Source organism: Mastigoproctus giganteus, chromosome 4 (genome assembly GCF_048544385.1).
Source record: "Mastigoproctus giganteus isolate SK-2022 chromosome 4, ASM4854438v1, whole genome shotgun sequence".
NCBI classification, from domain to species: Eukaryota; Metazoa; Arthropoda; class Arachnida; order Uropygi; family Thelyphonidae; genus Mastigoproctus; species Mastigoproctus giganteus.
This window is the reverse complement of record NC_143578.1, coordinates 241,977,644-242,001,170: the sequence shown is the minus strand read 5'-3', so window position 1 is coordinate 242,001,170 and position 23,527 is coordinate 241,977,644. Positions and strand designations below refer to the sequence as shown.

Below are 23,527 nucleotides of genomic sequence, written 5' to 3'. Positions count from 1 at the left end.
AAATGCTACCCCTTGAGCCTTGCACAATCTTTCCAGGGCCGAATTGATTGACAAGGCTCTCATCATATACTCCCTCCTATTGTGTATGGGCAGAATTGCAGACACTTTCAAATTGAACCCTAATTCTCGGCTATTTTTCAACAGTGACCAGTACTTGTTAAGTAATTCTGCCGATCTCCTACTCTTAATATTATTAGTGCCAACGTGTACAACTATATCACCTTTTGTGCCCTTAAAAGATGATATCTGCTGTACAACGTCATCAACCTTTGCCCCTGGCAGACATACCGTTGTCCTGTTCTACCTATCCTTTTTACAAAGCATGTTCCCATTTTCCTGACAATATAGTCACCAACAGCTACAACTGTTGGACCAGCGCATTTTGCCTTGGGGGGTTACTGCTGTGTTGCGTGATGACTAAGTGCAAGCTCTGGCGTTGATGTGGGCAGCTGAGATCTTGATGGGTCCCTCAATTTAGATCCTTCGAGGGCATCCACCCTGTCCTTCAAGCTCTGATATAGGCCGATAACAATGCTGAGTTGTCACCTGATTTCCTTACACTCCTTGCATCGCGTGCACACACACAAAGACATCTCCCATGGCAATATCATGTCCCGTACCCGATTGCTCCACAAACATCATGCAAGCAGTGCATTTTAAAAGGCTGTGATTCAGAGGGCAACTGTCCCCTTTAGTTCTCCTATGAGCCACAGCACTCCCATTAGCTTGAGCCTTTTGCTTTGCTGCTCTGGTCTGAGTCATGATTTCGATTTAATTTCAATAAAATTTCAATTTCAGTACAAAATTATAACCCTAAACTTGTATCCCAACACAGTTATAATGCTATATATATTTTTCAGTATCAAATATTATCTACGAGTTCTGTTTATCTACGAGAGCTTCCATGTCAAGTTATGTATTAATTAATTATGTTACGTTTGTAATCTAAGTCGTTATATGTATTTAGTTAAAAGTACAATTTAATTGACAGCGAAGTTTAACAAAATTAATAGATTTTACAATTGACAATATTATATTATATACTGTACTATACTAAGCTTACGCTGTCTAGTTCGTTGTGCTGTATAACAATGGTGGCAAGTTACGAACGGTAAATCTACGGACACTTGAGTATTAATTATCTTCCAAATCTCACTGTCTCAATTCAGAATAAATTAAGGATCCTGACTAGGTCTATAAGCTACTTATAGAAAATAATTTGATATAACAATTGGTCAATAAAGCGGCTAAATATGGCTAAAAAACGTCTCGTTCAGAGGAGCTGCAACTTGTAACTGTGGATTTGATACCTTACCGATACTTTTATGCAATTACATGGCCGAGTAAAGAATAAATACACCAGATTAATCAGAAAATCACAAAATAATGCTATACTACTAAATTTAAATCAAAATCTTTTAGAAAAACAATAATTTCAAATCAATAAATAATAAAATCAACTTAGTGGCTTTGAACACGTTTTGGCCTTACATACTGTAAGGCCAAGCCCAGGTGTATGTTCCTTAGAGATGACCATGTCAAGAAAAGTGTTTCCAAGTTGCTCTTTTTCTGTAATAGGCCAAAAATTTCAGATCACTCTCTTTGTTACATAAAAGGCATCAAAATTTGCATGAAAGAAAAGCAAGTTTTGAGATACATGTTTGTTTTATTTTTTATTATTAATCGTTTGAAAATTTTAGATTACAGTGTGATTCTGTTGATGCAATTAAATGCCATTTTTTTTCCCTTTTGAATAGCTGACATAATTTTGAAGTATTGTATACTATATAATTGTAAATTCTGTGTATACTCTACAAGTCAATGAGAGAAAGTGTCATTTTTTTTTTAACCTAAGAAATAGGCTAAATTACAAATAATTCAATAATAGATGTTTTATTTGTTACATGTTAACATCTTTTTTGAATATTATTCTTTATAGAAGATGGCAAAGAAGAATATACATGATAAAGTGGACAAGCTTTCTCTAATAAAGGAACTATAGTTGAATTTATGTGGCATGCAGAATAATAGTAGGTGAACTCAAAATGAGAGAAGAAGACTTTGAAGTTGCTGTTAAGGTACTGCCCTTAATTCTTGACTGTATTTCCCAAAAATTGTTTTAAATTGATTGTAATGAAATGTTAGCCCCTGGTGAAAAGTAGACCCCATATGTTTGGGAATCTTGAGTTTTTAAGTCACAAAAGATTAACCCAAATATACAGTAATATTCCTCCTTTTTTTTTTTTTTTTTTTTTTTGGAGAGAATGAATTCATATCCTATCCTTAGAGAATTTTTTAGAATACTCACCAGTTGATAGCTAGTCTCAGATGGATGTAAAGTACACCAGATGAGTAAAACTGTGGTTTGTGATCATATGCAGATCTGATGCTTGAACTGCAAATTGCCAACAAATATAGACTGGAAAATGGAAAAAGTGCTTAAAAATAATACTTTAATAAAAAATTGAAAAAGAAAAGGAAAAAAAAAATCAACATTGTGTATCAACCAAATGTGCAATGGTTTTAATACCAGTTTGGTATTTTTCTAGCAATTTATGCACTTTTTCTAAATTTTTTTCAAATATATATATATATATATATATTTGTATAACAAGATGCCTTAAGAAAATACTAATTAGTATGGCCTTCAGCTACATAACATTCTAAAAAGGGAAGGTTGGTTTCTCCCCCGCCTAACATCCATCTGTTACCTTACTTTTTAAATATATCTTGTAGTTTAAACAATGAGAGTTGTGTGTGAAAATGACCATGAAAGTGTGTGAAAATGACCATAAAAGTCTATCTCCAGTTTCCTCCTCCCCTTCTTTAATTAACATTATTTTTCTGTCATTTTATGATGGGTTGTATGATAGTATTTTAATTTTCATAATATACTGTTTTACTTATTAGCCATGTTAAATGTATTTAAAAATGAAGCTTCTATTCCAAATTTTAAAATGACTTAATCTGAAGATGTAAATTTTTATTGTACACATGAATTTTTTAAAATAAAATTCACATATGCACTTCAAGAGTTTGCGGTTCTCAAGCCTTAAATATTATGTTGTACAGCTCAAAGATACTAAACAATATGTTTTTTAGTTAATAGATTTCATCATGGTTTGTGTGCTCTCTCCATATCTGAGATATAGCAAAAGGCATACAATTACTACTTCCATGATCCTTCTAATGTTGATCTGCCACTACCACAACAGTAAGTGCCCATATGCATTCCAAAATAGGCTTCATATGCAAAACTAGGTGCCCCAGTAACTTTATGGTACACAAGTCTGGAGATAGCTTACACTTTTTTGGTAGCTAAAGCAATCTGCAGAAAAATATATGTATATTACTTACTTTTTACTTTTGATGGCATCTTCACTGCTTAGCAGTTGTCTTGTAATCCCCTTCTTCATTGTGAATGGTTGTCCCAGGAATTTTTGTGCAATCCTCTGGTTTGCATATCCTCCTCTCCACATAAGTTGAGGCTGTACCCTCTTCTTTCTTCCCAGTGGCAACCAATTCATCACTCTCTTCAGTCCATCTCTCCTGGGGTATCCATTGGACATGCCCATACCACTGCAGAGATCAATACTGTAAGTGATCCACCACATTTTCTCAAAAATTCCATCTCTCCATGATTGTCTCGTTCCAAACTCTTTGAAGGCAAGATGCACACAAACTCCACCATAAACCATCCATCACCACAGTTCTTATACACCTCTTCTGCCTTGCACTCAGTGCCTATCCTTCCCCATCTATGTCAAAACAACACTCTACTGTAATTTGGTGTATCATCTTCTTGGTTTCTTGTCAAATGTCTCCACTCCACAACACACCATTCAGTTGCTTAATAGCAGTGTGGGCCTGGGTAATAAGATCATCTACATCTTTCCCACTTGTTACTGACTTGTTGGACAGACAACTTGTGTAGTCGAGTCCCGTTAATTTTCGTAAAATCGGACAAATGCTAACTTATTGTGATTTTCTCTTGTAGAGGATCTGTGTTCTTATTTTGAATTTAAAATCAGTCTTGTGAATTTTAACCAAGTAGAATAGTATTGGCTGTTAAGAAGTATTTTTTGGAATTTTAAATTTTAGAAATATATTTTAAGGCAGAAATTCTCTTATGTGAGATTTTTTTTTCTTCAGTAATGGCTGCATCCATGTGAGATGTAATTAGAATAGTATTGAAATAAAATTAACCTAGTAAGAGGACAAAGGAATAAAATTAAGCTTTGATCCTAAATCCATGCATGGGGAAATAATAGAAGTATAAAGGGAGATGATTTCCTGAAGCTTGATGGGGGCATTTCGTTTATACCATCTTCAAAGGTGAGCAAACACGTGTTAAACACATATTTCCCCATGCATAGATTTAGGATCAAAGCTTGCTTTTATTTCTTCATCCTCTTACTTGGTTTATTTTATTTAAATATTATTCTAATTACATCTCACCCGGATGCAGCTATTCCTGAAGAAAAATATCTTAGGTAAGAGAATTTCTGCCTTAAAATATAATATTTCTAAAATTTAAAATTTAATATTCCAAAAAATACTTCTTAATAGCCTATACTATCCTATTTGGTTAAAATTCGCAAGATTGGTTTTAAATTCAAACCGAGAACACAAGATCCTCTACAAGAGAAAATCACAATAAGTTAGCATTTGTCAGATTTTATGAAAATTAGCGGGTGTCGACTACACAAGTTCTGTCCATAATGTTTTTTTACGCTGTCTTGTTCCTGACTTATGAATAATAGATCCCAAGTATCTGAAATGATCTGCTGACTTGACTTTGCCAACTTAAGAGGTCTAAATCTCTGTCTTCTCCACCAAATACTTTATCTTTGTAAAAAAAATATATTTAATACAAATACTACAGGCTGTATATATCATGGTATTGGTATGCATTTATGTAAGACTGCAAAAAATAAACAGTTAAATATAAACAGACTTTATTGTTTTATAGTGTTATCTGATTTCTATCTTATCAGTAAGCGGAATATTCTGCTATACTGAATAGAATTATTTGCATGAGAGAGAGGGAGAGGGAGGAAGGAAGGCTGTGCATTTTGGTCCTGGATACCAAGCATTTGTTATGGGTTACGTGACAAAGTTTTTTTTTTTTTTTTTTGTTTAAGTAACTCTTTGCTTAAAAATCAATAAGTAAAAGCCCAGAATGGAAACCACCTCTCTTTTTTGCATGCTGCTTACTGTAACTAAGTGTTCTCCACTTAGTTACTGAGTGGTACTGTTCCTGCTTTCACATAGTGGATTGGTAACCTGGGTTGTAAAACCCACTCCTATGGCCAAAAGCATACCTGACAACTCTTCCAATCTAGTTGGAAATTTTATAATAAACAAATTTGTCTTCCAGGTTCAAGAGTGTGTTCTTTTTCAGATATGTAGATGTGTTAATTCAGTTATGGGCTTACTAAATTTAATGATGTGCACCTAAAAACCAGCAGTAGATTTCTTTGCTCCTGTTACTTTAAGCATAGTTTTCTGCACGATTTTTCACTTATGAAAGACTTGAATGACGCTAGTTGTGGAATGCTTGACAGTTGGATCCATCCTTTCTCTTGTAGCATATGCTAAATGTTCACCAAAAATAAGCTCATTGGAAGTTCATGAGATTATGTGCATTCTTCATTGCCAGTGAACTGATTTGAATATTAGTTGTCACATGGCTTTATAATGCTTTCCTTCATCTGTCACACACCATGTGACTTCGTTTACATATTTTTGCATATAGCCCAAACAACTATGGCCCTAATAAAAGCGACCAAGCAGTGAGTGTTATTTCTGAACACTTGTGCGGAACTTATTGACTAACCTTAGATATTCCTTGAGCAGCATAGCGCATAGGTAAACTGTGTTATTTGAAGATAAAAAAAACCGCTGAAACCTGTGTTGGTTTAATTGCATTTATTTCCAAATCGAAACCTAGGTGACCGTTTCTGATGGTGATATTGCAAAGATAGCTCTCAATGAAAAAGTGGTAAGAAATTATACACAATGTTTGACTCTATTATGTATGTATTTCCAATTTGGAAATAAACATAATTAAACCATAGGTTTGAGTGCTTTCCTATTGCTGACTCCTGTATAGAACAGATTTTGTTTGCTTAAAGATTTTCATAAATTTTCAGTTTGCAATTTGTTTGATGGAGAGAATAAGACAGATAAACTGGTAAAAGGGATAGTAGAGTTTACACTTCTGTGCAATTGCAGATCACCATTTGAATTGGAATTAATCATTTCAAGTTGACTTTTATTTTGAAGTTTTTCTTATATTCATCCACTAGCATGGATGAATCTAAGGTTTTGAAAGCACTTAGCATTAGCATTAGTAGAGGCATATGATGCAAGAAAGCAAGCTTATTCAGCATCAGCCAAAAAAAAAAAAAAAAAAAAAAACACACACCACTCCCATTTCACCCCTCCGTTCGTTCGAAATACCTGTCCAGTTGAGCTTTAAATTTGTTTAGGCTCTCAACTTCAACAACAAGTGATGGAAGTCGGTTCCACCAACCAACAACCAACCACCCGCTGGCCAAAGGCAAATTTCCGCACATCTATCTGACATCCGTCCTTCTTCAATTTGAATTTATGCCCTCTGAGGTGATTATTCTGAGCAAGATGAAGAATCCCATTGGCATTGAGCATGCTCAAACCATTCAAAGCCTTATACACCTCTATCAGATCACCTCGCCGGTGCCTAGTCTCCAGACTCTGTAATTTGCAAAACTTAAGCCTTTCTTCGTAAGAGCAACCCTTTGTTCCATTCACTAATCTTGTTGCCCTTCTCTGTACTCGTTCCAACAGCTCTACATCCTTCTTGAAATGAGGCCTCCAGACCTGTATACAGTACTCAAGATGTGGCCTAACCATTGCCTTATACAAGGGAATAATCACCTCCTTATCCCTGCTAGAAACATTCCTGTATATCATTGACAAGACACCATGAGCTACTCTTGCAGCTCGTCTGCACTGCTCAGAGAACTTCATATCTGCCTGCACAATTACCCCCAGGTCCTTTTCATTCTCCACCACTGTCAGTGTAGTACCGCAGAGTTGATACGTTGCTCTGAGGTTACTGTTTCCCATATGTAGTCCTTTACATTTGTCAATGTTAAACTTCATTTACCACCTCTCAGCCCATCTGTTCAACCTTTCCAGATCCTGTTGCAGCAGCATAGTGTCAGTAGTGTCCTTAACAACCCTGCCAACCTTTGTATCATCTGCAAACTTGGACATTAAACTTGATATCCCATCATCAATATCATTCATAAACACCGAAAACAACAACGGACCCAACACTGAACCCTGAGGAACTCCACTAATAACATTAGTCCACGTTGAGCAGTGTCCATTGATTACCACTCTCTGTCTTCTGCCACTCAACCCCATCCCCTTATCCATAGCAGCAATTTGCCTCCAATGCCACACTGCTCCAATTTGTGCAGCAGTCTTCCATGTGCAACAGTATCAAAAGCCTTTCTAAGATCCAAATATATAATATCAAAGTTATTCCCTGCATCCAGTTCTTTTGTGACTACATCATAGTATCCAATCAAATTGGTCAGGCAAGACCTGCCCTTAACAAAACCATGCTGCGTCTGAGCTATAACTGAATTCTTGTCTAGATGATCCTGCAGTGCTTCTTTAACCAGTGCCTCCATTAATTTACCTGGAACAGAAGTTAAACTAACAGGTCTATAATTACTTGTGTCAGCCTTTGATCCTTCTTTGTGAATTGGGGTTACATTTGCACATCTCCAGTCTATGGGTACCTCCCCTGAGTCCAAAGAAGCTCTCATAATTATGGCTAGGAGTTTGCTTACTTCCTTTGCTGCCTCCTTTAATATAACTGGATAGATCCCATCCACCCTAGGTACCTTTTTTATGTTTATCCTCAACAATCTCTCCTCCACTTTCCTCTCAGTTATTACAAAATCATCCAGCTCATTGCCAATGTTTACTTTACTTACATCATTCTCCTTCCTGAATAACTCCTCATGCGTGAATGTAGATGCAAAATACTCGTTTAGATTGTTAGCCACCTGAGCAGGATCCTCAACTGTTGAACCATCAATATCCAGTGGACCAATCTGATTCATCCCTTTCCTTCTTCAGTTTAAATATGTAAAGAACTCTTTTCTGTTTTTCTTTGCATCCTTTGCCAAGGATTTTTCGTAGTCTGCCTTTGCCTGCCTAATCTCCTTTGTGACTTGGTTACAGACCAACTTATATCTATCATAGGCTTCCATGTCACCCATTAATTTGTATGTATCCCATGCATTTTTCTTCTCTGCCACATGTCTCATTAGTTCATCTGACAACCATTTAGGCCTAAACCTTGAACAATATTTCTTAGTTGGTATGTAAAGCCTGGTAGCCTCCAAGATTAGTTCCTTGAATGCTTCCCATTTTGAGTTTGCTGTTGGTAACATCATCAGTTGGTCCCACTGTATAGAATTTAAATACTGTCTCAGACCATCATAGTCGTCTTTACGAAAACAAAAACCCTTCCCTTTACCTCTGATGGTAGTTACCTCCTTGAGTAAATCCCACTTCAACACACTGTGATCACTGCCACCTAGTGGTTCATTTATCTGCAGACTCTTAATGCATGAAGAATCACTACTGATAATCAGATCAAGAGTATTGCTCCCTCTTGTTGCCTCACGAACATGCTGATGTAGAAAACAATCATCCAATAAATCCACAAAAGCCTTGCTAGTGTGCGAGTGACCAACCCACAAATTCCAGTCAATATCTGGGAAATTAAAATCCCCCATTATAAGACTCTGATTTACTGGCCCACTCTATTTCCCTGTACAATATCTTATTATACTCATCAGAGTCATTAGGCCTATAGTACACTCCTACTCTCAATTTTGATTTCCCTATGTTATGTCACACCAAACTGACTCGACACTGCCCTGTCCATCGATGTCGACTGCCTTCACTTCCTTTGACTTTATGTGTTTCTTAATTAATAGCATAACCCCTCCTCCCCTCCTGTCCTGTCTATCCTTTCTATACACATTGTATTCCCCAAATTCCAGTTCCGCATTACTTATATCTGTGTGACACCACGTCTCTGATATCCCAACAATATCTGCCTTTGATGTTTTGAGCAATACCTCAAATTCATCAAATTTATTTACCAAACTCCTAGCATTGGTGTACACGCAGGTATAACTGCACCTGTTTCTATTCTTAGCTACCCTAACACAACCCATGTGTTTACTTGTACCGCAATGACTCCCAGCAGTCTCTGAAATATCCTGCATCTTGTTTTTCAGGCTTCTGCTCATTTCAATAGAAGCAGTGCAAGAATCACTTCCACCTCTGCCAGTGGCTACTGTTAATCTATTAGTCCTTGTATCCCCCCCCCAACTAGCAGTTTTCCGACCCACCTAACACTGCCTCGACAGCATCAGCAAAAATTCTTGCACCCTTTCTATTTAAGTGTATCCCATCCCTGTAGAAGCAATCTCTCCTGTTAACAAGTACAGTCCAGGCTGAAAAAAATTCTACCCCTTGAGCCTTGCACAATCCCTCCAGGGCCGAATTGATCGATAAGGCTCTCATCATATACTCCCTCCTATCGTGTCTGGGCAGAATTGCAGACACTTTCAAATTCAACCCTAATTCACGGCTTTTTTTCAACAGTGACCTGTACTTGCTAAGTAATTCCGCCGGTCTCCTACTCTTAATATCATTAGTGCCAACGTGTACAACTATATCACCTTTTGTGCCCTTAAAAGATGATATCCGAAATTCAATCAATTCAAGATCCACTTCAGGATCTTGAATTGAAATAGAAATGTTCTTGAATTTATATGGAACTTTGAGTGAAAATTACTCTACTAAAACTGATTTTTATTTAACTTGTATAGTGCAGCAGCAGGGAAATTCATGCTAAGGGGAAGGTGCCTCCACAATATGAGATATCTGTACCAATCATTGATATGAAGTCTATTTGCTGATAGCTACATACAAACTTGTAGCATTTGCTCTAGCCTACATACAGACTTGTAGCATTTACTCTATCCTACATACAAACTTGTAGCTTTTGTCCTTAGCCTGTACTATAATTTTACAGCTTATAATATTAACAGTACAAAAAAGCAACAGCTTATTCTGTTACAAGTAAATGAAATAAACAGATTTCATTAAGAAGGTTTATCACTTCCCAGAAGCATCTATGGTATGAAGTATGAGTCACATAGCACGATTCTGTTAACACGAGTATGTGTTAATAGACTCCATTGTTTTAATTGCTCATACAAAATGTTCTTCTTTGTATTTTTATTAATCAAGTTGTATTTGTAATTATTTTTATTCTATAATTCTCTTTTTTGTATGCCTAGAGTACAACATATTGAGAAATAAATCAGTACATCTGAACCTCATGGAAATTGTTCATATTTGACTTACAGGTAGTGGTAGTAGGAAATGGAGCTGTTGGAAAGTCAAGTATGATACAAAGGTACTGCAAGGGAATCTTTACACATGAGTATAAAAAAACAATTGGAGTTGATTTCTTGGAGAGGCAAATCGAGTAAGTGCTTATTTAATTTAATGAAACTTAAAAATGAGGATGGCCATGCAATGCATATCATGCTTATATGAAAGATGATCAATTTTGTATTATCAGTCCCTCAAGCTGTCATTGTATTAAATGCATGGAATTAATCACATGATGTACTTTGTGCATTGTGTGCATTTTTAATTTAAAAATAAGTAATTAATATGTAATGTTCTAAATAAATAATGAAATGCTGATATAATAATAATAGTGACAAATGATGCAAGAAAGCAACATTATACAGCATCAACCCCAAAAAAAAAAAAAAAAAAATACACACTTCTCATTTCACGTATTTGTTTCCTCCAGTATTTCGTATAGTTCTTCCTTGAATTCATTCAACTTATCAACTTCCACAACAACAGATGGAAGTTTGTTCCTGCAATCAACCACCAGCTGGCTAAAGGCAAACTTCTACACATCTATTCTGTGACTGTCCTTTCACAATTTGAATTTGTACCCCCATCATGTATGTAGTCTGAGCAGGAGAAAGAATCTCATCAGCATTAAACTTACTGAACCCATTTATAGCCTTAAACACCTTAATCAGATCACCTTACAGGTCACTAGTCTCCAGATGTTGTAGTTTACAGAACTATAGCCTTTCTTGGTAAGAACACTCCTTTGTTCCCTTCACCAATCTAGTTGCCCTTCTCTGTACTTGTTCCAGCAGTTCTACATTCTTTCTAAAATGAGGCCTTCAGACCTGTATGCAATACTCAAGATGTGGCCTGACCATTGTCTTATACAATGTGGTAGTCATCTCCTTATCCATTTTCAATTTTCAAACTTCCTGTATATCACTGATACCCAATGAGCTCTCCTAGTAGCCAGTATACATTGCTCAGAGAACTTCACATCCAAGTGCACAAAAAATTATCCCTGATGTAGTACCACACATTTGGTATGTTACCCTTGGGTTACTGCTGCCTATATCCGTAGGCCTTTGTAGCCGAATGGTCAGAAGCGGGAGTGCAGTAGCACACGCTCTTTGAGTAGACCGGGGTTCAAGCCCCTGACTGCTAAATACGGTCGATCCGCCAACCTGCACTAGACCAGTGTGGCAGATTATGGTCCATTTCCTTCCCAATGAATGAATTGTTGAGGAGACTTCGATCCTGCAGTGGGTTGATAATGGCTGCAGTTTACTTTTTTTACCTTTATATCCAGTACCTTGTGTTTTTTTTGTTAAACTTCAATTGCCATTTCTCAGCCTATCTGCTTAACTTTTCTAGATCCTGTTACTGTAGCATAATGCCATTCCTGTCATTAACCTCGCTGCCAATGCCATTCTTGTTATTAACCTCACTTTGTATCATATGCAAACTCGGATATTATGCCTTCATCAATATCATTGATAAATATAGGAGTTATTCAATGAGAGGAGTGCCAGAAGTTTATCAAATTCTAAGAGGGAGCTAAGTGATTTTGTAATAACTGAGAGTAAAGTGGAGGAGAAATTGTTGAAGATAAACACAAGAAAGGCACCTGGGGTGGATGGGATCTATCCAGTTATATTAAAGGAGGCAGCAAAGGAAGTAAGCAAACCCTTAGCCATAATTATGAGAGCTTCCTTGGAATCAGGGGAGGTCCCCATGGACTGGAGGTGTGCAAATGTATCATCAATTCAAAAGGTGACACAAGTGGAAAATAATGGAATCACTGGTTCAAGAAGCATTGCAGGATCATCTAGATAAGACTGCCGTAATAGTTAAGACACAGCATGGGTTTGTCAAAGGGAGGTCTTGTCTGACCAGTTTGATTGGTTACTATGATGTGATCACACCAAGTATATCATATACTTGGATTTCAGGAAAGCTTTTGATATTGTTGCACATGGAAGACTGCTGTACAAATTGGAGAGGTATGGCATCAAATGTAAGCTGCTACAATGGATAAAGGGATGATTGAGTGGAAGACAACAGAGAGTGGTAATCAATGGACACTGCTCTTCGTGGGCAAATGTTATTAATGGAGTTTCCCAGGGTTCAGTGTTGGGCCCATTGTTGTTTTGCATATTTATCAATGATATTGATGAAGGTATATCAGGTTTAATGTCCGATTTTGCAGATGATACAAAGGCTGGCAGGGTTGTTAACGACAGTAATGATAGTATGCTACTCCAACTGGATCTAGATAAGTTGGGAAAATGGGCTGAGAAGCGGGAACTGGAGTTTAACATTGACAAATGCAAAGTACTGCATATGGGTAGCAATAACTGAAGAGAAACGTACCAACTGGGTGGTACTACACTCAGGGAAGTGGAAAATGAAAAAGGCTTGGGGGTAATTGTGCAGTCAAATATGAAGTTTGCTGAGCAATGCAGATGGGCTGCTAGGGCAGGGTATGGAGTCTTGTCAATGATATTTAGGAATTTTGTTAGCCGGGACAGGTAGGTGATAATTCTGTTATACAAGGCAATGGTCAAGCCACACCTAGAGTACTGTGTACAGGTCTGGAGGCCTCATTTTAGGAAGGATGTAGAGTTACTAGAACGAGTACAAAGAAGGGCAACAAGATTGGCAAGGGTAACAAATGGGTGCTCTTACCAATAAAGGCTTCAGTTTATCAAATTGCAGAGTCTGGAGACTAAACACCTGCAAAGTTATCTGATTGAGGTGTATAAGGCCTTGAATGGGTTGAGCAAGCTGAATGCTTATGGGATTCTTCGTTTTGCTCAGACTAAGAACCTGAGGGGACACAGTTTCAAATTGAGGAAAGATAGTTGTAGAATAGATGTGCGGAAACTTGCTTTTAGCCAGCGGGTAGTTGTTTGGTGGAACACGCTTCCATCTTTTGTTGTGGAAGCTAATAGCATAAATAAATTTAAGGCTGAGCTGGAGGGAACAAATGGAGGGATGAAATGGGAGAGTTTTTTTTAAATTTTTTTGTGGCTGATGCTGCATAAGCTTGCTTTCTTGCATCGTATGCCTCTGCTAATGCTAATAGAAAACAACAGTGGACCCAACGCCAAAAACTCTGGGTGACTACTAATAACATTAGTCCACAAAGAGCAGTATCTGTTGATTATCACTCAACCATCCCCTTATCCATAGCAGCAACTTGTGCCTAATGCCACACTGCTCGATTTCTACAGCAGTCTTTTATGTGCAATAGTATCAAACACTTTCCTAAAATCTAAGTATATCATATCAAAATTATTTTTGTGCATCCAGTTCCTTTGTGACCACATCATTGCATCCACTCAAATTGGTCTGACAAGATTTCACCTTTACAAATCCATACTGTGTCTGAAATATAATTGCAGCCTTGTCTAGATGATCCTTCATTACTTCTTTTACCAGTGACTCCTATATTTTCTCTGGAACAGAAGTCAAACTAACAGTTCTCTTTCTTTTGTCAATCCACAGGGAACTCCCCTGACTCCAAAGATGCTCTCATAATTATGGCTAAGGGTTAGGGTTTGCTTACTTCCATTACTGCCTTCCTTAATATAATTGGATAGATCCCATCCACACCACGTGCCTTTCTTATGTTTGACTTCAACAATTCCTCTTTGTTATTACAAAATCATTTAGCTCTCTGTTAGATAGTTTGAAACTTTTCCTTCCCTAAAGAATTCCTCATGTTTGAATGTAGATGCGGAATATTCATTGAGTTTGTCAGCGGCCTCAGCAGGATCATGATCAGTTGAACCATCGGTATCAAGTGAACCAAATTGATTCATCCCCTTTCCTCTAGTGTTTCCATAAGGTAAAGAAGATTTTGTTGTTTTTCCTTTGCATCCTTTGCCAGAGATCTCTTGTAATATGCCTCTGCTTGTCTAACCTCCTTTGTGACTTGATTATAGACTTGCTTATATCTACCATCAACTTCTGTGTCTCCTGATAATTTATATGCATCCCATGCATTTTTCTTCTCTGTCGTGAGTTTCATCAGTTTCATCTGACATCTGTTTAGGCCTATTCCTTGAAGAGTAATTCTTAGTTGGTATGAAAAGCCTAGTAGTTTCTATGATTAATTCCTTGAATGCTTCCCATTTAGAATTTTGCTGATGGTAATATCATCAGTTGGTCTCTCTGTATAGAATTTAAAAATTGTCTGAAACCACTTTTTTGTGAAAGCAAAAAAAGTGGTTTCAGATTCCAAAGTGATCATAGTGTACTGATTAATTCCAAATCAGCATACTATGATCACTGCCACCTGGTGGTTCTTTTATCTGCAGATTCTTAATGCATTAATAATCACTGCTGATAATCAGATTAAGAGTACTGCTCCCACTTGTTACCTAACAGCCTGCTGTAGAAAACAGTCATCCAACAAATCCACAAGTCTTGCTAGTCTTGAGTGGCCAATCCACAAATTCCAGTCAGTATCTGTCAATTTGAATTGCAGGTAGTGGTGGTAGGAATTGGAGCTGTTGGAAAGTCAAGTATGATACAAAGTTAATGACAGTTGTAAGAAATTTTCAGAAAAAAAAAGTATAAAAGAAAATTGCAAATCACTACTCATACTACTTCCATTGCCAAAACAGTGACCATCCATTTCCTCTTTAAACTTTACTAAACTTGTCACCTTGGAAGGTAATCTATTCCATTCACCCAGAGTATGTTCCTGAAAGTAGACTCAAGAGATCCAGTCTTCTGTTTGTCCCAAGATTTTATATTGGTGTCCCCTGGTCCTTGTCATTCATACTGAGAATCTCTCTCTCATTCATTTATTTTCTTTGATACCCTTTAGATCCTCCCTAAGATGTCTATTTTCCCACATTTGCAGTCTACACTTTCTAAGCTGTTCCTCTTTTTTTTTTTTTCTCTCTCATATGGCTCTTAGACCTGAATGTGTTCTGAGTGTAGAGGAATAATAACATGCTGTTCTCTACTTGCAAAGATCATGATAAATCATAGGTAGGACTCTGTGCCTTTCTGATTGCCTGTTTACACTGCATGGACTTCACATTTGACTATTATAATCCTAAATATCTTTTGTCCTAAAGGACATTTAAACACCCCTAACATAGTAGCATAGGAATGTCTTGGCATTGGGGCAGGTGCCAAGGGTGGCGGTATCAGAAGTGTGCCAGTGACAGGCCACATCAGTTCTGTGCCAGTGTGTTCTATTTTGACACCCAAGACTAGCTGGCGAAATGGTGACCTTAGATGATGTCGCATCAGGATGAGAGCAGAGTGAAAATTAATGGCGTAATTTCAGAGGGCGATTCAAGCCTGCATAGCAGCATAGATTAATTAAGAAGTATTAAGCCGGACAAAGTTTGTCATCTATTGCACGGAATTAGGTCTTGCTGCTTCAACAGCGAATACAACAGCGAATATTTAAAGGGACAGTGCACGTATAAAAGAACATGTTAAAGGATCAATGCATTTAAGATTATCAGTAATAACAAAACATCGTTCAGGTGCTATATCAAAGATGGAAAATCTGTTATTATCCACCCCACTAAGCGTCAATTTTTAACTCTAACTTGAAAGTTTCCCCCCCCCCTGAATAAAACTAATAATTTCCATAATTTCTACTCAATTTACAAAATTGAAACTCTGAATATACATAAACGAAGTGTATTCTTTGATTTTGTATTTTAATTTTGTAATTTTGTAATGTTTAATTTTGATTTTGTATTTGACTTTAAATTGCAGAAAAAACTATTAATTCACTCGAAAACAGCGAAAATGTACGATCACATATCAATTTATGAAATTATGACCTCCGAAAACTGCAGCAGATCCTTTTGATTATATTACGCGTTACAGCATTCGTTTGAATTTTGGGCATCATCTCGGAATCGCTGGCTAAAACGAATCAACACACGTGGATATATAATTCACTGGACAAGCTTACGTCATTAGTGTTACCAAGGTGATCCAAGGAGAAAATTAAAATGTAAGCAGCTTTCTTAGAAAACAAACAATTGAGCATCATTACTTGCGAACAGAGAGGACATAGGAAAATTTAACACAAGAAAAGTAGAACAAGCATTAAGGGAAAACAAAGGATTTAAATCAGCAGCCATGAGCAGTAATAGAGAAAGACAAATGATACTGAAACTGAAGAATAGCGATGGTGTACTTGTAAACAGCAAAGAAGGCATAATTCAAATAAATAGCAGAAGACTACTATAAAGAGTTAACAAGGAGCGAGGGAATGATGCCAGCAGTGGGGAAGTTGGATCGCAAATTAGTAACACATACAACGTACCTGAAATCATTCCTGATGAGGTAGAACATGCATTGAAGAAAATGAAGAATCAGAAAGCCCCGGGGGAAGATGAAGTTACTGTAGAGTTGTTAAAATTGGGAGGAAGAGACATGACACAAAAACTGGCAAAACTCTTCACAAAATGCATTAAAAAAGGTGTGGTGCCTAAAGAGTGGAATAATGCGATCATAGTTTTGCTGTATAGGAAAGAAGATAAATCAGAAATTGGAAATTATAGACCAATTAGCTTGTTATTCCACATCTACAAGTTGTTCACAAGGATCATTACTAACAGATTAGAAAGAATACTTTATGAGAATCAACCGAAAGAGCAAGCTGGCTTTCGGACAGGATTCTCAACTATGGATCACCTTAGTGTAATGTCACAGCTAATGGAGAAAGCAAATGAATATAAAACACCATTATGCCTGGCATTTGTGGATTATGAAAAGACATTTGACTCCATATAGGCACTGGAAAGACAAGGCATAGATACCCCATATATTATGATTTTGAAGAAAATATATGAGAATACTTCCTTCTTTATTAGACTAGACAAAGACAGTAGTAAATTTAAAATTGAGAAAAGAGTTCGACAAGGAGACACAATATCTCCAAAGTTGTTTACTGCTGCCCTTGAAGCTTTCAGAAGATTAGACTGGTCGCAGAAAGGAGTCAATGTGAATGGAGATTACCTAAACCATTTATGATTTGCAGATGACATTGTGGTCATAAGCCATGATCCCAAAGAATTAGAGGAAAATCTTAATCAGATATGCAGAGTTAGTAAGGATTTTGCACTAAGATGAATATGGCTAAAACAAAAGTAATGATGAATAAGTATGCCACAGAAAGGGATATAATGAATGAAGGAGTAGTAATTGAAAAGGTGGAGTCATATACTTATCTGAGACAAGTCATTAACTGTAATAATGATAAATGGCTGGAAGTCAAGAGAAGAATAAATTTTGGATGGGTAGCATTCAGGAAATATAGTCACATACTAAGGAGCAATATCCCAATTTGTCTGAAGCGTAAAATAATGAACCAATGTATACTCCCCACCATGACTTATGCAAGTGAAACTTGGGTACTCGCCAAAAGAATGGAAGAGAAGCTGAGAACTACACAGCGAAGAATGGAACAAATTATATTGGGAATCAGATGAGAAGAGAAACACATGGAATAGGCAGCAAACTCAAGTAAAGGACATTCTTATCAAAACTAAAGAACTAAAATGGTCTTGGGCAGGACACATAGCTCGAAGACATGACAGATGGACTAAGAAAATAACAGAATGGTACCCAAGAGATGCTAGAAGAAAACCTGGAAGACAGCGACAGAGATGGACAAATGAAATTCATGAGTTTGTGGGTAGTAAATGGATGGCTATTGCACAAAACGGAGGAACTGGAAAGTTGCTGGAGAGGCCTTCATCCTGCTGTGGATTGAAAATGACTGATGATGATGACTTGCAAACAATATTTTGCATCGCTCTGTCACAACATTTTGTTTTACTGCTTTTCGTAATTGTTGTACGAAAAATTGCAATGAATTGTTTTTGAAAAACAAAACTATCATATTTCCTTTCTTCAATATGTATTGTATTGTATCTACTAACAAAAAACCAAGGAAGCCACAGTGGAAATGCAAGAAAAAAAAAAAAACTTGTAAAACTGATCACTACAATACACATTTCATAAAAAAAAAAAAAAAAGTTCGATTTATTGTAATTGTTTTTAGAGGACTATATCGGAACAGCAGTTTCCTGGGTGTTATATTTGATCTTCTTACGAAATTTTAAGAAAATATTTCTATTAATAGCTGTGTTATAAACTTCGAACACTGATGTCGAAGGAACCTCGCATGGGTGCCTCTGTAGCCAGGTGGGAAGGAGCAGCAGTGTGTAGCACACGCTTCTTGATTAGACCGGGGTTCAAGCCCATCACCACCAAATACGGAGGATGCGGAAAGGTCGCATATCCCGGAGCAATATGGCCTTAGTTGCTAATGCTCCTATTAAAAAAAAAAAAAAAAAAAAAAAAAAACCTCGCATGCATCTCACCTGGTGTGCAAACGAAAAAAATAAATAAAAAAATACACTACGAGTAACGGATTGCTTTCACAATCTGTTACTCGTAGTGAAGGATTGGGAAATTGTAATTGTTACTGAATACTTCAATATTTCCTTGATATGCATTTGATACAAACAAAAAATTTCAAGAGAAAAATTGAATTTTCATTCTCTAACACATAGACACACACACATCGGAAAAATTCACCATAAAGTGCCATATGTTTGGATGCTTGAATTCCATTCTGAGCTGCCAACGTAATTTCACTTCTCTTGCGCTGACAGAGTAGCTGTTTACCGAATGAAGGAAAACAGGGTTCATTTTCCTGAAATTTCCAGTTCCCTTCATTCACTTAGGGGGAAAACTCCGTAGGGGAGGGAGTTCACCCTTTCTAGTGCGACCCTAGGGAGAGAGAGAAATAAAAATACCCTTTTGGTGGGGAGATTGTCAAAGGTCCAGAGTTCTAACTTTCATCACAGATGCTGAAGTTATGTCATTTTCATCGCGGATGCAGAAGTTCTAATAAGTCTATTTCTTTATTGCATTCAGTTTCACAACAGATGCTAAAAGTTCTAATAAGTCAGCTTCATCCTAGCAATTGGGCCAGCTCCTTTCACCCTATATGTTTTATTTATTTTTTCATTTATTTTATTTATTTATTTTTTTTTGCTTGTGTTATTCTAGCAATCCATCCTGGATTGGGGCTTCTCTGGGCTGGGATAGTTCTCCACTTTTCTCCTTCCCTCTCTTAATCTTATACAAGTTTTTCTTTCGTCCCTGGGGAACGAATTTCCCAGGGAGGAGGGCATGCAGATAATAGGGGAGGCTTTGCCCTCCTTCTGCTAGGGACGAGTACCTGGAGGCAATTGTCCAGGTGATCACTGCTTCCAGGTAGCCAAAAGGCCAAAACACAACATCACACTACAGAACACACACAGAAACTCCCAAACACAGTTTTTCTTTCCTGTCACTTTCTCCAGTGTGGGACGAAAAACTTTTTTTCCTCTCTCTCTCTCTCTCTCTCTCTCTCTCTCTCTCTCTCTCTCTCTCTCTCTCTCTCTCTTGTCTTCCTTTTCATCTATCTTCATCCAACATGGGATATTCCTATGTGGGATGAATTTTTGTTTTTACACGACGTACACTGGCCTTACCTTGACAGAGTCCGTAAAAACTGAACAGAGCAACAAGGTGGAAATGAACTTTTGTTCTAGGTATTACCGCCCATACAAAAATAAAAAAATAGCATTGTAGCTGTAAGTCAGCTTCTTTTTTTTTTTTTTTTTTTTAATGAAAACCCCAAGCACGAGAGGTATTAGACCTATAGTACTTAGTACCGTGCTTGGGTTGGAGGTTCAGACAAAAGAAGATATTTGTTGACATTAGACCTGAACTTTTGTAGACTGAAATTTTCAGGAAAATCGTATGAAGGAAGGTTGTTCCAGAAAATGGCAGTTGAATGAATAAACGAGGAAGATGAAAAATTGGTTCTGTGAGTTTTGAAGTTGGACAGTAAATGGATGTTGGCTGCTGGCAGCACATGCTTGGACTGTTTTGAAAGAAAGAGCGGGAATAATAGAAGCCAATTCAGAAGAACAGTGTCCGTGGAAGTATCTGTAGAAAAGGCATGCAGCAGAAACCGAATGTCATTGAGTCAGCAAGTGGAGAGACTCTGTTAGAGAGGAGTCATTAATTAACCTAACTACTCTCTTCTGAATGGAATCTAGAAGCCTGAGAGAGGTTTTTGGGGCACCGCCCCAGATGTGGGAACAACAATCCGCGGTATGGCAGATTTGAGATTTGTGCAGAGTGAACAGCTGTTTGGAAGAAAAGTAACGCCAAGAGCGAAAGAGAAAACCAAGTTTTTTAGGTGCAGAGGAACCAATATTTGTAATATGCTTGTGCCAAGAGAATTAGAAGTCACGGTAATCCCCAAAAGAGATATATCATTTTGCCTAGAAATCGGAGCGTCACCAAAGATAAGCATAGGAGCAGAAGAATCCTTTTTGCGAGATATAAGACAAGACTAAGTTTTAGAAGGATTGAAATCAACTAAGTTGTCTTTGCTGCACTGGAGAATTACCTGGAGATCAGTATTTAAGGAATTGGTAGCGGATATTCGAGAAGTTGAAGCTGATTGAGCAGGGCAAGGTTTTTCAAAATGGAAAGTGGAATGCAATGTGCTATCATTGGCTAAACTATGGATAGGATTTCCAGTCAATGGAAGAAGGTCATTAATATACAAGAGGAAAAGAGTGGAAACTGAAGATTTGGAAACAAGCCAATTACGATATGCAAAATTCTTTTCTTGAACAGCCTTAGCACATTTATTGGAAAACCAAAGTTTAGGTAAAGGACGAGATTTTAGAGTGGAGTGTGGAATAATGGATTCCATTCCTACAAGAATAATTTCACTGACACGATCTGAGCAAACGTTGACATCAGATGTTTTGAAACAGTAGTCCGACCAAGGAAAAGAAGAAAAGAAATCTTGCAGGTCATCTCATTTTGCATTCTTGTAATGCCAAACAATATGAGGTTGGGAAGATCCACGAGGTAAAGGCTCCATTGGAGAAGAGACAATCACCAGGTTGTGATCTGAGGTACCTAAAGGACCACTCACTTCGACTGTGTACTTAGAAGGGTTATTTGTGAGAAAAAGATCAAGCGTGTTGGCTGTATGGTTAGGATTGTCTGGTATTCTTGTAGGTAAATGAACAATCTGTGCAAGGTCATTAGAAATTGCAAAAGCCTCAGCATCTCGACCAGGTGGGTCGGTATGACTAGAAAACGGAAGCCAGCTAGAGTTGTGAACATTAAAATCACCCAGGAAAATTACCTCACTGTTAGGAAAGTTGAACTGGAGAACGTCAAGTTGCAAAGCATTAGTAGAGGCATATGATGGAAGAAATCAAGCTTATGCAGCATCAGCCAAAAAAAAATAAATAAATAAAAAAATAAAACACTCCCATTTCACCTCTCCGTTCGTTTAAAGAGAGGAAGTAGAACTACAAGTGATTAGTGGAGTTGGGAGAATGGTAGAAACAACAGATGAATTTGACATGGTGAGAAGATCGAAGAGAGGTGATTCTAAATTACCAAGTCGCTGACAGGGAATATTGGAATAGACATATGCCCAAATTCCACCATTAAGGCAAAAGGAATCATACAGTGAATAATTTGGGCAACTGAGATGAGCAGTAGTTGAATCAACCGATAACTGAGATTCTGTCAAAAAAAGTACACGGGGTTTGGCAAACTGCAAGTGGAAATGGACATCATTGAGATTAGAACTGAGACCACGTATATTTGAAACAAACTAGGAAGTGTTTGGGAGGTTTAGATCTTTTCGCAGCTAAGCTTACTCTATTAGTTTGACAATTCATAGTGTATTCAATAGTAAGAAAAGTGGAGGGGGGGGTCATGCTGTATGAAGTAATGAAATTTTTGGATATGGCATACACAAAGTAAGAATATACCCAGATCCTTCAGATAACGTGGCCTGAACAATGCCCCCCTGCATACACACTACTTGGACTCCCTCCAGTCACTATCTGGCAAGAGTAGAGGTAGCAAGATTATACACTAGCTGATCCGGAAGCCTCCTCTAGAGTTACCAATAGGTTTGGTCCGGTGTACTAACTAGCGGCCGGCCTGTGAACACCGTTTTAGAGTTGTACCCTCGAAATGTAAGGAATATTGGATTTTGCCCCCACGATGTTCATCATGGCGAGATCCAATCAGTCATCTCATCCATCAGTCATACTGCATGATGGAAGAGATGGGAGGGTTAACCGGAACTTAGCTCTGGAGACTAAACATGGGTTCCACCACTTCAAGCTTCCAATAAGCAAAGTGTGGCGGTATTGCACTGGTTGATGAGAGTCATCTACCACCTAGTATTGCCTGGTAACACAGAGGGGTGGCAATCATTCATGTGGTGTGGATGCCACACCTCAACCCCTGCTTACATTGGTTCATACCTGGATGGTCACCCACAGTGTGCTTGTGCATGGAAGTTATACCCAGGATTACTAACAGTCCCACCATCGTGAAGGTGCAAACAGAGGATTTGGCTGTCACAGACCGTCCAGACTTTGCCTGGCATTTCTGAGAGAATGTCTGTGACATCCTCAAGGACCTCAGCTTCATCCGCGGATGCCGAAGTTCTAATTAGTCTAAAACTTTGCTTTACTGCAATTGTTTTAGAGAACAGTATTTTTCATTATAGCTCTGTTACAATGTTTTCCTTTGTTGCTATATGTAATTGCTGTAGCCAACAATATAGGTGTGCACAACGTTTCAACACAGATGCTGAAGTTGTAACAATTCAGCTTCTTCCTAGGATGCCGAGTTTGGTCTGGTGTGTATTCGAGAAAAAATTTACTATGCTTTACTGTAATTGTTTTAGGGAACAATATTTTGTATTTTAGCTCTAGGTAAGCTTTATTCCAGGATGCATAAGTACTAATAAGTCAGATTTCGGTTTGGTGCACAATTGAGAAAAAATCCACAATAATCCCTCTGGAAATATTAGCGAGTGAACTAGAATATACATTTCAAACATAACTGTATAGCTTGTCCTTGAATGCAAATGACTACGGTTATTTTTCTTTGAGTAACCACATGTTTTCGCCTTGTACAGATGTTTTATTGTGGATACTTCTTCCAGTAA

General features: G+C 37.5%; 1 protein-coding gene across 4 annotated transcripts in view; it reads left to right on the top strand.

Moving 5' to 3' along the window:
- The window catches only part of LOC150087569 (ras-related protein Rab-23-like), a 115,239-nt gene that overhangs the window by 51,962 nt on the left and 39,750 nt on the right, over window positions 1-23,527 (top strand). For all 4 annotated transcript variants that reach the window (XM_090372136.1, XM_090372135.1, XM_090372133.1 and 1 more), the window contains 2 exons: window positions 1,940-2,078; window positions 10,458-10,579. In XM_090372136.1, coding sequence (XP_090228262.1) covers window positions 2,046-2,078; window positions 10,458-10,579 — 155 coding nt within the window. In that variant the 5' untranslated portion in view covers window positions 1,940-2,045. The remainder of the gene's footprint in view (window positions 1-1,939; window positions 2,079-10,457; window positions 10,580-23,527) is intronic.